This window comes from Salarias fasciatus, chromosome 8 (genome assembly GCF_902148845.1).
Source record: "Salarias fasciatus chromosome 8, fSalaFa1.1, whole genome shotgun sequence".
Taxonomy (NCBI): Eukaryota; Metazoa; Chordata; class Actinopteri; order Blenniiformes; family Blenniidae; genus Salarias; species Salarias fasciatus.
This window is the reverse complement of record NC_043752.1, coordinates 11045722-11058937: the sequence shown is the minus strand read 5'-3', so window position 1 is coordinate 11058937 and position 13216 is coordinate 11045722. Positions and strand designations below refer to the sequence as shown.

The 13216-nt window shown below is 41.3% G+C and overlaps 2 protein-coding genes across 3 annotated transcripts; one reads left to right on the top strand and one right to left on the bottom strand.

Moving 5' to 3' along the window:
* Window positions 1-1014: 1014 nt before the first annotated feature.
* On the bottom strand, window positions 1015-11457 carry cript (cysteine-rich PDZ-binding protein). Of its 2 annotated transcripts, XM_030098768.1 has the most exons (7): window positions 11447-11457; window positions 5262-5272; window positions 3646-3673; window positions 3392-3457; window positions 3199-3253; window positions 2678-2781; window positions 1015-1396 (listed from the first exon to the last, which is right to left on the bottom strand). In XM_030098768.1, exons 3-7 carry the CDS (start codon window positions 3659-3661, stop codon window positions 1332-1334), a joined length of 306 nt encoding a protein of 101 aa, XP_029954628.1. In that variant the 5' UTR covers window positions 3662-3673; window positions 5262-5272; window positions 11447-11457; the 3' UTR covers window positions 1015-1331. The 2 variants fall into 2 exon arrangements, with proteins under 2 accessions (XP_029954628.1, XP_029954627.1); XM_030098767.1 differs by lacking the exons at window positions 5262-5272; window positions 11447-11457 and having other exon boundaries at window positions 3646-3909.
* On the top strand, window positions 4411-6584 carry pigf (phosphatidylinositol glycan anchor biosynthesis, class F). The gene is made up of 5 exons (XM_030098766.1): window positions 4411-4768; window positions 5515-5606; window positions 5753-5869; window positions 5956-6064; window positions 6219-6584. Exons 1-5 carry the CDS (start codon window positions 4541-4543, stop codon window positions 6330-6332), a joined length of 660 nt encoding a protein of 219 aa, XP_029954626.1. The 5' UTR covers window positions 4411-4540; the 3' UTR covers window positions 6333-6584.
* Window positions 11458-13216: the final 1759 nt, after the last annotated feature.

Here is a 13216-nt window from a genome sequence, read left to right as displayed (position 1 = left end):
TAAACCGATTATCGCAGCAAACAGGAGTCTGTTAACTCTCACGCAGTGAGACCGAGAGTCACGAACGTGCACGTTTTCTTACGCCCTCGAGTCAGTGCGAGAACACGTCACCTGGAAAAATTTGCATGAGTTTAGGAACATTACATCTCTCATGGACATCAGCTCTGTCGACTTTCACAGCTTCTTTTATACTACTTGCTGTCAGTTTGTGGATTTTGACATTTCACTGTTCTCGGTAACAATTTATGACAAATTATGCAGCACTTTTTTAACTACTTTTCCTTTTTTTTTATCTGTGTCTACATGCAGTCTGGGTTCTGTGTTTGGGTAATTTCTATCATCATGCAGATTTACTGACTCACTGCCAGAAGAGCTGGAGCTGTTATCTCAGAAAGACCAGAACTATCTTATGGTGGCCAAATTTCCAAGCTTACATATTTCTCTTTTTTAATCCCCTGACGTTTTAAGCATGCTGTAACAATCAGACAACGATAATATCTAATATATTTAATTATATCAAAATCCCCAGGTTCTACTTTGTGGAACATTTAGCACAGTTAAAGATTACAAAGCTGAAACAACAGAAATCTGTATTTGACACCTGACACTAATTTGATAAATCACTTATAGTTTGTTGAAAGAGTTCAAAGTTTTTTTCCCATGTGACTCTGGCACGAACCTGATTACAAAACTCCCACACAAACTGTGAAGGGGAACAAAGTTTGTACATTAAATTAAATACAGAGACAACTAAACATTGTCAAATTTGCTGTTTAATGAAAAAAAAAAGGATTTCTTTAGAGAAATGTTCTATTTTATTGTAATTTCAGGAGAGTCACGTTCCTTTACTTAAAGTACAAATAATTTAAATTAAGATTATGGATACAGTGGCACTGAAAATACCTCAGCCAACTTCCCTGGAAAATAAGCTGACCCCAAATTTTCTTGACAGCCCTGCAGGAAAAATGTGAATCTGCTGCGGTTAAAGTGATTTCACAGAGTAATCCTGTCAAATCTCTTCATATTGGAAGCTTTTAATTCAACCAAAAATCAAACATACAGAAATCAAAGGTTTACAAAGCAAAAAAAAAAGGTCAAGGTATTGCATTTACAGCTCACTGAAGGTTAGAAAGCCTTGGCTTGAGGAACAGGTGCTAACTGGTGGTGTATGGCCACTGGAGTCGTTTCCAGGAGCATTGTGTGATATTTTATTAGAAGAAGACAAAACTACATCCACATCTCTTTCTCTCTCTCTCTCTCTCTCTCTCTCTCTCTCTCATTCAGTCTGTGCTTTCTGCTTGTACGAGACTTGTCCAATCCACACCACGTTGTCACACGGACGTCTGTTTGTAGTTCTTGGTGTCCAAAACTTTCTTTCCGCACATCGCACAAATTCCTGTGGAGACAAAGAGAGGGGAAGAAAATGAAATGACTGGAGAGTAGAGAGAAGTCAGGAGGCAGGAGCTGCACTTTATCTGGAATCTGAACGGACACAGATATGAACCAGACATTTGCACGTTTTTTTAGTCCTATTTTTGGCCACCAGTCATTCCTGTGCATTCTTGGTCAGTGTCTTCACCGCCACCTCAGGCTTGTTTATTTTTTTTCCCCCCACAAGTGGTTTTCACTATTATTTTGCCCATGCACAGATTCATCTATAACAAGGGTTTGTTTGCCCTTGATAAGGACTGGCAGGCTCGCACTTGTAGGGCTGCGTGCCCTTTGGTCAGCACTGTGTCGTGCTGCGCAGCCTTTGGAATAATAAGCAGCAGTGTAACACACAGACCTGACATCGCAGGAACTGACAACACCTGGCTGAACAAACAGGACTTTTACAATTTACACTGAAAGGAAATACTTTACTCATCTGTTGTCGTGTCAGAACAGCAAAATCCCCAAAAAATTACAATTTTCACACAGAGTGAAAGTGGGATCCTCTCAGTAGAAGAGTGCACAGATTTACCAACTCTTAATATTAAATATATGTAGATTGACACAGCATTAGAAACTGTTCATGGCTTACAGATAAAACTGCACTGAGTAAAATGTGGGAAAGCTGAGCTTAGCATCAGTCACTGAGATCAACCAGCTGTTGAAGTATTAGGAGCACATATATGAAGTACTTCAGGGTAGCTTTCAGTGCAATACGTCACAAAGCCGGAAAATAACCTGAAATCCACACAGTTTCTGACATCAGCACCACAGGAAAAGCTTCTAATTCAACAATAATAATCCAATTTCGGTTCAAGGCCTTGGCTGAATGGAAGGTATTATCAGCTGCTCACTAAAGACCTTTAGTCAGCCTCCTCTTTAAAAAAAAAAAAAAAAAATACTGTTGCTGGGAGTGATTTTTTTTTTTTTTTTTTTAGATCAAAACAAAACACAGTTCATGGCCAAACATCGAAAGTGAGCTACTGGCAGCAGTTGCACACGTGTTTTCAGAGAATCTTCAGCACACGAAACTTCCCAGGATAAAATAGTGGAGAGTAACACTTTGAGGAACAAACATGCTTTGTGAAGAGGAGGAAAATTTACATAGCAATGAATTTTGTGATTGGCCACTTAAACTACTGAATAAAATAACAAAATAAAATAGGAAAAGGATGACAAAGTCATTCTGATATAGTTTCTTATTCCTAACGTAATGGCACAATGCCTCATCATGGTGACTGTGTACCTTTCTTGTAGGCACAGCCCTGGCAGTAGTGTGATCCAGACTGATGAACTGAGCTCTTGCAGATCCTGCAGATAGCAAATCCTGTCTTACTGTAAGGGTCAAACCTGAAAGAGATTCATACAAAGGACACAGAGCATACCAATTAACAAACATATGCAAAGGTGCGGAGATTCCATCTTTATTCTCTTGGCAAGTCAATGTCAGTCACATAAAACAAACTAAAGCAAATGAATTAATGCACTAATGAGATTGGACAGTGCCAACAGGTTAGTGTAATAGCATGTCTTTCTCTTCCATAGTATTTTTCCCCTTCATTACTTATTTAGACCATACAAACATGTGTTGTCCAGTATATTGCATTAATAGTTTAGACTGAGTTATTAATCAGTAGTGACGCAGTTAAGAAGCTATTTTTTGTGTTAGAAAAGGATCTTAACATTTAAATCCTAACCATCCAAATCCCATCCATGGCAAAACACTAATAATAATAATAATAATAACATTTTCTGAAGTCTGCTCACCTGGCTTTCTTAGAAGTTAAGATCTTGTTTTCGTTCAGTTTTCGTCCACCGCTCTCTGTACAAAAGGAAGTTGATTTAGAAAGTTAGGACACATCTCTGAGAACAAGTAACAAAGTTCAAGGTAAATATAAAAATTCTCTTAATGTCCAGGATAACGCAGAAGCTTTGATTGTGGACATAAACCTGAGCTCACCTGTGGTATTCCGTGCTCCATCCTTCCAAGTATCCGGAGTGATGACTTTACCGAGCTTCTTCTCACCTAGAAAGTCAAAATACAGAATAAACACTTACAATGAAGGACTCATTTTTGAAGGATAAAAGCGTATGTTGTTTACTACCTTGGTCACGACAGCTAGCGTCACAGAAAGAATATCAGCTAACAACGATAACATCCACTCAAATAAAAGCAGATTGCACAATTATGCCAGCAAATAATGAGATACGCACACTTTTCACAAACCATCTTCAACTCTGTCTTCGTTAAAATCGCCTCAAATCTTAAATAACACGAATGTTTGTTAGCTACTTGAAGCTAGATGAGAGTTGTAAACTTCCGGTTAAGGCTTGTATGCTTTGCGCATGCGCGTGGTTTTAGCATTTTTGTTTTTAATTTAGATTCTTAAAAAATATATTGATTTAGATTTCTTTTAAGATGGAATAAGGTATAAAATAAAATACTAAATTATAAATACATCGATTATTTTTCTGCCTCAGTAATAGTAAGCAATGTGATTGGTCCGTTTGTGTCACACGTCATGCTATGACTAAATAAACATTTCCGGTTCATTACAAAATAATAGTCTTTCTTCGTGTTGCATCCCCTTCATGAAAATACTGTAGGATTTCAACAAAGCATGAACGTGCTTAAAAGTAATTAAAACGAACTGGTAACAGTTTACACCGTTCGAATACTTGATAAATAAATACTGTGAAATCCAAACCTTTTAGTATAATCACACCACAGACATATTCGACATTTTCTATGTTGCAAGTTGGATTGTATGGAGCTCCAGACATAACATCTGACATAAAACTTCAAATTGTGTCTCAAATTAATATTTTGTGGCCTCTAATCAGTATTTTGCAGCCACAAAATAGTATTTTGTGACAAAAATAAAGTATGAGGTTCAAATAGATGACATGGTTTAAGAACTTTCTGTTCACTGGTTAAATATATACTTACACTCGAGGACTCTTATTCTGAAATGTTACCGGAAGTGAGATTAAGCGCCTCCTTCATGGATTCCTCTAGGTCTGTGTGTCATTTTTAACATTTAATGTATTTCATTTGAATCGTCTTCACTGTATTGGTGTGAGATTATCCAGCGGTCCCGCCTTCACCATGTGGGACCATGAGATCAAAGCCATGGCGTCCACGCACGCGATCATCGCCTCCTCGGTGTTCATGGCCACCGTCCTACCTGCGGTGCTCGTGCCGGGCTTCTCGGTGTACGGCGCTCACCTGTTGTGGCTGTACTCGGTGTCCGGGGCCGTGACCGTGGTCAGCGTGGCCGTCTTCTGGCTGCTCGGCATCACGCCGCCCACCAAGAAGCACACGCTGGGATACAAGGTGCTCACTTTACCATTTGAATGTTTAGATTTTTGTCGGGTTTTTACGAAGGGACACTGGAGGAGGTGGGTCACCAGTTGACTGGGAAGCCACTTAATCCGAAACACCTGCAAGCTCTACTGTTTTCATTCATTATTGTCAGAATAGATGTCAAGGTCAGGCAGATGAAGTGTGCCGGTAAAGTAATGACGTTTATTAATACTGAAAACAAAATCATGAACATTTTAATATTCTAGAAGATAGTCTTTTCTTTTCACCTATAATTTAGAGTCAATCAGCCTAGATTGACTGACTGTGGATCGAGGCACAGGAAGAACATGCAAACTCCACACAAAAAGGTCCTCAAATCCACCCCTAGTCTCAACCCTCTGTGAGGGGAGATTGTTCAAGACAAAACACAGTCCTTCAGTTAAATCACAAGTTCACAAGTGCTCCTTTTTAAGAATGATTTATTAATTTTTGAGCAGATATGATGATAAAATCTATTAAATACTCACATTTAAACTAAAATCATTGTTCAGACTAATTGAAATAATGAATACATCAGTGTGGAAGTATTAGTGTACCAGACTGTATATACAGTTTCTTTTTCCTAATTATGACTCATATTGTACATGTTTGACTACTCAAATCAAAACAAACTAATCGATTTAAGAACATCCAGGCGTATGCAGGGCCTTATTTGTTGCTGTTTTGTCTCCTTCTTACACTATTTCTTCATTTTAATCTTCTTATTCTCTCTGCAGCTGTCCAGGGTGGTCCGCTCCTGTCTGTACTTCTTCCTGTCGTGCCTCTTCTTCCACACCGTGGTCGTCCTGTACGGAGCTCCGCTGATAGAGTGAGTCGTTCATGTGCTACACTTATAACAAAGCGCTAAAGCTGAATTTATCACTGTGATGTTAATAAACACTGCACATAAAAATAAAATTGATTGGACAAAGTGTTGTGCCGGCTGACATCTGATGTGTTGTGTTGGCGTCTCAGATCGGCCTTGGAGACGTTCTCCCTCTCTGTGCTGCTGACCTCTCTGACCACTCTGAGGTGTCTCTGCGTCCTCGGCCCCAACGTCCAGGCTTGGATCCGGGTGTTCAGTCGACATGGGTGAAGCTGACGTTTCAAAAAAAAGAAGTTCTTCCTCCTGCTGTCGGATGTTTGATCTGCTCATCACGCCTTGTCTTTGTCCCCAGAGCGATGTCGGTGTGGGACACGTGTCTGCAGATCACAGTGGCCTGCACTCTGGTTGGAGCCTGGCTGGGAGCTTTTCCTATACCTCTGGACTGGGACCGGCCTTGGCAGGCAAGTACTATACTTACGTCTTTTCTTATTTAGCTCAAGTTATATTTTCTTTATGTTAATCTTTTAATTCTCTCATATTACTGTGGAATTGTTCATTGAAACAAAAAGACTCAGCTCCAGCGCAGCATCACGTCCTCTGCTCTCCTTTTCGTAGGTTTGGCCCGTTTCCTGCAGTCTGGGCGCGATGATCGGCTACCTGACCGGACTTGTCGCCGCTCCGGCGTGGATCCACTACCATCGCAAACAGCTCACATACAAGTGCAAGTGAGAGGCAGGCGGCTGCCTGTTTTGTATCAGTATGTCCATGGGGGGGGAATTCGTTGCGTTCCTGCTGAAGTTCTTTGACTTTATTTATTGAGTGTTCACTGTGTTTGCAGCCTGGAGGATGATGAGATGATTTTTTTAACAATGCAGAGGTTATTTTCTACCTGTGAAGCTGAACCTGAATGTTTTTTATTCACATGAATAAAACATACTTCATTAATGATTTGCAGCAGTGTGAGTTTCCTTTTTCAATATCATGAATATCAATAATTTACTGAGTCTTTTTGTGTGTTCTTCCTAAGTCTGTGTTTTTCGTTTCTTCACCATCAGAACCAAAAACAAAAACACACTGTTTTATTATACTTTCTCAGGTATCAGGTGTTTGGTGTTATGGATATTTTCTGACAGGTTTTTACTTGTACTCCCTACATGTTAAGAAAAAGAATCCATTTTTTTTTATCCTTATATTCTTCAAACTGCGTCGCTGCTTGTTTTAACTTTGATGAGAATGATTCAGAGGTACGGTCACGATACAAATCCCCCGATGGTAACAGGGTACATTCTGGATTTGCTTTTTGTAACCAAGGTATTGATGAAAATTCTACATAACTAATGGCTGAATTTCAAGAAATAAAGAGTATAAATGGGTATTTATGGTATTTAAATGGTATAGTGTGTGTGTGTTTGATATGAACATGTATGTTCATCATATTGACCCCTCCAACCGCCTCCAAATAGTCTTGAAAAGGAATTTTGTATCAAAGCTTAAAAATATTTCACACTTAAGAATCTGTTCTTTAATTTAAAAAAAAAGGGTAATTACAATGTTGTACTCAAGTCCTCCAACCCTAGGTGGTGCTGTTGACTCAAAAGCTGTGTGTGTGTGTGTGTGTGTGTGTGTGTGTGTGTGTGTGTGTGTGTGTGTGTGTGTGTGTGTGTGTAAGGATGTAAAGCCTTCAAATTAGACCAGACATTAAGCCTCATTTGCACTGAAATGCAGAGTTATCAGTGTTATATTTGAGCAGTCAGTTATTGAAAGCCTAAAGAATGGAAAGTCAAAGAGTGTGCCTCTTCTCCAGCACACACACACACTCACACACTCGCACACACAGCTGACTATAGCTGATGAATCCTGCTCCCTTTTAAACAACCATTAATCTTGCTTCAACTCTACTCCAGCACCCTCCTCCCGCCACAGCCCTCATTCTCATTCCACCTTTTCACGTCCTCAGGCAACCATATTGATTCACTTTCATTTTAGGGACATTAATTTTCCTCTTCCCAAGCCGCCCACATCTTTTGTCCCCCCCGCCCCCGGCAGGCGCTAACCACAGCCAAACTTACACTTTCTGCATTGCGGTGTCAAATGGTAAAGGAAATGAGGGATGCTGTTTAACAGCAGTCCAAACACTTTGAAAACAAAGCAACTAAGCATTTACGCCAACGTTATTAACAGAAGTGACTGGTCTACGCCGTTGGAAATGTAGTGTTGAGTGTAACTGAGATTGGTGGACGTTTTCAGTGCACAGCTGAGGGCAAAGCTGTCCATTTGCCCTGTGTTTGAACTCTTATGTAAGATTGTTACCAGGGACAAGGATGGGAAAAACAGCCTGAAGGTAGAAGAGAAAAGAGGGAAAAGCAGGAGAGAAGCCTTTTCAGAGGGCTACATATGCTTACAATGGCAATCAACACGCCTCGTTTTTTTTTCATGCTCCAATCTGCTCCCCCATCCCTGATGAAATCCAATCTGACCTCATGCTGTTAACTCCATTCTCCTTGTTCAACACACTTTTCTTTTTTTTTTTTCCCTCCATTTTCCACCTCACTTCTGATACGTCATTATCAGCAGAGAGCAGAGGAAGTGGCAGGAAGGGTCCTTGGAGATCAGAGGGTGTGAACAAACTGATTTCGCCCTGACCTGTGCAGAAATCGCACCCTGGTTTCACCTCCGAGATCATGTCAGTGTGAGTGTGTATTTTTAGTGGATGCGTCATACGATTCACACGTATGTCGATATATTTGAGGGTGTCTTTTTCAGAGACTTGATGGGGTTTTCAGGGGAAAACGGTGCAGTTTTTGTGGAGATTATTCTGGACGGAGCTGCTTTGTTCATCTTGCACAGATCCACTTGTGGTTGTTTCATCTGTGGAACAAGCACAGGGCCATTTGCTTTCTCCCTCTTTTACACACACACACACACACACACACACACACACTCACACACTGCTGCTTCACACAGATTGCTCTCCTCATTCAATCTCAGAGAACTTTATTTATTCATTATTTGTTCCCAGGCAGTGCCATTGTGGCAGGGCATTGTGTGGAAACATAATTTGTCACTCCCTTGCCAATCTCTCTCTCTCTCTCTCTCTCTCTCTCTCTCTCTCTCTCTCTCTCTCTCTCTCTCTCTCTCTCTGTCTCTCTCTCTCTGGTCTTTTCTTGCGAGGCGGTTTTCTGTGCACGAGTTTGCAGGCTTGTTATGTTTCTGTTTTGTTCCTCAGAGGAGCAACAAGCAGGATAGTGGACTCTGATCTGGACTGGATCCCTTTTTCCCCTCTACAGTAAATAGTATCACCTAAAAAGAAATGAATGAAGGGAAACTGTGACAATGCATTATGCTGATACTGTAATGTAATGATGTAATCTCTCTGATTAGACAATAACACTGAATCAGTGCTGGAGGACTGCAGTGTGAGGAGAGTGCAGACAACAAGAGAGAATTAACAAACAGTCTCACATCATTTTCCGTGCAGCCGCTCGGCTTTAGATCATTTTGCTTATACATCCTACATATTTAATGTGCGGCTCAGCTCATTCTTTCTGCTGTTTCCAGATCCACAGGCAGCTGCTTTCAGCCGGAAGTTCCTGATTTATTCACCTTGAAGGAAAAACGAATCACTTTCTCCACGCCGTGATTTTAATGCGAGGAAAAGCTCATTTGCCTCAAACTGAATTTATTACAGCTATTTTACATTGTTGTATCTCAGAAGCAATTGTCCAATTATTATGGTGTGAAAACTTTGACCCATCAAAACAAGCTTGTAATTAATGGTTTTTAAATCCAATGCAGTCCTTTTATTTATATTGCCTCATCCTCTGCTTTCTTCTTCTTCTTGTGCTTCATGTTGTTCTGGCTTTTCACTTTCTCTCATTGTGTGTATCTACGGTAATTCACCGGCAGGTTTTCTCACAGCCTGGCTCGGCGCCATGACGAAAACGAAAGGAACAACAGATGCCTGGCCCCAAAACATATTTATTTTGACTCATATGTAGATGGATCGAGCAGAAGCCAAATGAATGGAGCATGTGTCATCAGCGGTGAAGAATGGTGGAAGTGTGAGAATGGTTCTGAGAAGAAACCAAGGAAACCCAAGGAGAGCGTGAACTGCAGCACATCTCAACAGGAAGTGGGGTTTTCTCTCCTCTCTGGAGCATCTGAGCAATATTTCCTTACACTGCTTTTGACAATGTTTTTAACGTGTCTTTTTGTTTAAGTATTTCAAATGTAGATCACACGAAGTCAAAATACCTGAGAACAAACAGCTTCCTGTTAACACAACTTGAAATTGGCTCAGATTTCATTTTGCTCCTGATAAGTCACACCCATCCTCCATCTCACACCCTGCCCTCCTCCCCTCTCCTCACATCCCACTGATTTTTCTTTTTTTTTTTTGTCTGTTTTTGCCCCAGTTTCCGGTGTTCGCACTCACTCCAGCATGCTTCATTAACAGTCAGGAGTGGTGCGTCGTAAACACGTCGCTGCACGGCTCCCCTGTCAGCTCCAAGAGTGGCAGCGAAAAGGAGTCGCTGCCACCGAGTGAGATGTCATGACGCAGGAGGGACGGGGGGGGAGAGCGAGGGCTGGTATGAAAGAGGGGTGCTGAGGGAATCCTTCATAAAAACCAGGTACAAGGTTTAATGTCAAAAAGAAATGAGATGAGTTCTCAAAAATTAATGAGTTCACATATTGGATCTGCTTTCCAAAGAGAACATGCTTCCCAGAGGTCCAGCCCCCACGATGATCCCCAGACTCACAGCACTATCCGCCGATTGAACACTTTAATGACATTCCCCACAAAGATGGCGGCTCGGACACTTCTGCTTGTTGCTTCAGTTTTGGATGGAATGGTCAGTATTATTCATTCAAACTTCTTGAGATGATTTTACTGATAAACAGAGACTGATTTTGTCAAGACTAGTCTCACAACCATGGTGTTGTCCAAAATTAATAAAAAAAAATGCTTCCCTCTCATGCCCTCCTCAAACTAACTACCCTGAACTGTTTTGTTTTTTCTCCCCTCTTCCTGTTTATCAGCAGTATACTGTATTATATGATTGAAAGCCTTTTAGTGTCAGAACAGTTTTCACTCTCGCAGCTGGAGGAGCGAATATCCTTAATTGTTATTGACTGTGTCTTATAGCCTCCTCTCTTCTGTGTGTATTTATGTATTCGGTTTGTCATCAGTTTATTCTGCTTATTCAGTTTGACTGCGATCTCTATCTGTCCCCGTCTGACTCTCAGTCTTTCTTCTACTTCGGGGTTGCATGTTGTTGTTGATCTTTGAGCCCTGCAGGGTCCGTCCCTTTGCTCCATATCCACTGGCTGCTTCAGAGGCTGATCTAATTGTCTGTTGTAGCTCCTGCCCACGGACTCCAAATAATCTTCCAGAAGCCTGATGGTGGAAGAAGCGTCTTCTGTCCTTCTCAGATGAATGATGGGATGGGTGGCAGCATGTATGCAGAAGCAGTTGATCGTTTCCATCTATCTATCTCATATATCTTTGCTTCCTTTCTATTTTTTTTTTTTTTTCACAATCCATCTGTGAGCGGGGATTGAGGTCAGGCCTCTGAACACTGTGCTGTTTGGCTGACTGACTTCCCTCTGCTCTTGGGATTGCTGTCCTTCTGCGCTCAACCCTTAAATAGCCCTGTTCTCTATGTAAAGCACGGCAGAGGAATCAGACGAGGCCGCCAGTCGCGGGGATTCAGCTGCAGAGCTTCACGTGACGCCGCTCGACTGCGCAATCAATACAAAGTGCCTCCGAGCAGATCAAGGTCTGCTAACTGCTTTTCAGCAACAGACGAAGGTTTCAAGTCTTCTTAATACCTTTCTGATACATCGTCTTGAAAAAAGATCACTTAAGATGACAGAAAGAAAGCGAAAGAGGTGAAAATTTCTTGAAATGATGACATGAATTAATACACTGCCAATAATAAGAAACGTGACATTTGTTACGCTGAAGTTAAAGAGGTCCACAATGTGCCAATAATCGATCCCCACACCCTCCCTGCATCACCATCAGCCTAGACTGTGGACACAAGGCAGAGCGGGTGCATGGATTCCTCATGCCAAACTGAGATTCCACCATCTGCCTGCCTCATCAGAAACGGGGCTTCATCTGACCAGACTTTTTCTTCTTTTTTCAGGCTTCATCTGTGCGGTTATGGTGAGTCTGCTGCGCCCACTAACGCCTCACATTTCTATTCCTGGCTGACAGGAGACCAGGAGCCCGGCGAGGTCTTCTGCTGCTCAACATGCTGGGCTTTCGGAGGCGCTTCTCAGCTCATCGCAGCGATTCAACACCCTCTAACTGGGCCGAGCCGACCAGCCTTTCAAAAAAAAACTACAGACGCTGCTGTGATCTCAGGAGGCAAGAAGTGTGTCAAATTGTCATTGATGAACAGTCCAGTGAAACTTCTAGTATTTCAGGGATCTGCTGCTACCATCTGGGTACCAGATACCACAATACGTACGTCTGCAGAGGATTAATGGAGTCAAACGCCCCAACTGGTCAGTGCTGTTCTCTTTCATCCATATTCCTTCAATCAACTCAACATTACTATATGCATATGCTAATCACCGCCATTTTCATACATTTAATAGTGACATTATTTAAAGAAATGTATTCAGACAGATGGATTAGACCTTGGAAAATCTGTATTTCATTCCGCTATGGCGGAATATGAAAGCAGTGATCTCTTTCTTGAGGGTCGGATGAAAATTGTTGTGGTCAACGAGGCAGTATGACTTCAGTTAATATCGAAATTAATTTATCTCCGAATAGAAGGCCGCAAACATGATTTCAATGAGCTGTTAATCATCTGCTTCAGTGTTAAATGTCACAGCACATTACTTCACTTTAGCGTTTAGTAAATAAAGACAGAAATTCCTGGGAAAAAAAAAAAAAATCCTTTAAAATCTGCAATCATCTTTTTTCATCTAAGAGACCAGATGTTTGTAACTAATGTAAATACAGTGGGTGAAAAGATAAATTAGTTGAAAGCAACAGTGAAGCAGCTGTAATGCATTATGGGAAAGTAAAGAGTCACATGTGGCTAAAAGCTAAAAGCTGACCTTCTCAGACAGTTCCGGCGATTCTACTGGCAGATGCAGTTTTTGTGCTGCGAATAACAGAGTAAATGTTTGGTAGAATAGGAGGCTGTTCAGCATGTCACTGTGCGCTTGTATGTTTCCCTCTCACTACAGAAAACCGCATTTGAGACTTTGTCCTTTTTTTTTGTAATTACAGTGTTATAAACTGCCTCATTCAACACACTGCATAGAGAAAAAAAAAAGCACTTTTCCTCTGGAGTATAAACGAGCTGTGAAATCAAGAGAATCATTCGGTATACGTCGAGGAAAAAAAAAAGGGAGAAAAATGAAGCGAGTGAGGCCGATCGCCGGATGAGACGGAGAGGAGCATCTGACATCACACTCGGGCCCACACATATAAATACTGTATGAGACATTACTTAAGCCAAGTGAGCAGCAGCCATGTTCCAGACGAGGTGTCTCCAACATGCTTGCTCTCTGTCACACACGCATGGCTGACTACACCCGCACAAGCCTGTTGAAAGCTCAGAGGAAAAAAAACAAAACAAAAAAAC

Coding starts and splice junctions, on each gene's coding strand:
- cript (XM_030098768.1), bottom strand. Junction 2,782..3,198: donor TTAACTTCTAAGAAAGCCAG/GTGAGCAGACTT, acceptor AATCTCTTTCAG/GTTTGACCCTTACAGTAAGA. Junction 1,397..2,677: donor GGGCTGTGCCTACAAGAAAG/GTACACAGTCAC, acceptor TTGTCTCCACAG/GAATTTGTGCGATGTGCGGA.
- pigf (XM_030098766.1), top strand. CDS start 4,541: ATGTGGGACCATGAGATCAAAGCCATGGCGTCCACGCACGCGATCATC. Junction 5,607..5,752: donor TACGGAGCTCCGCTGATAGA/GTGAGTCGTTCA, acceptor TTGGCGTCTCAG/ATCGGCCTTGGAGACGTTCT. Junction 5,870..5,955: donor CGGGTGTTCAGTCGACATGG/GTGAAGCTGACG, acceptor CTTTGTCCCCAG/AGCGATGTCGGTGTGGGACA.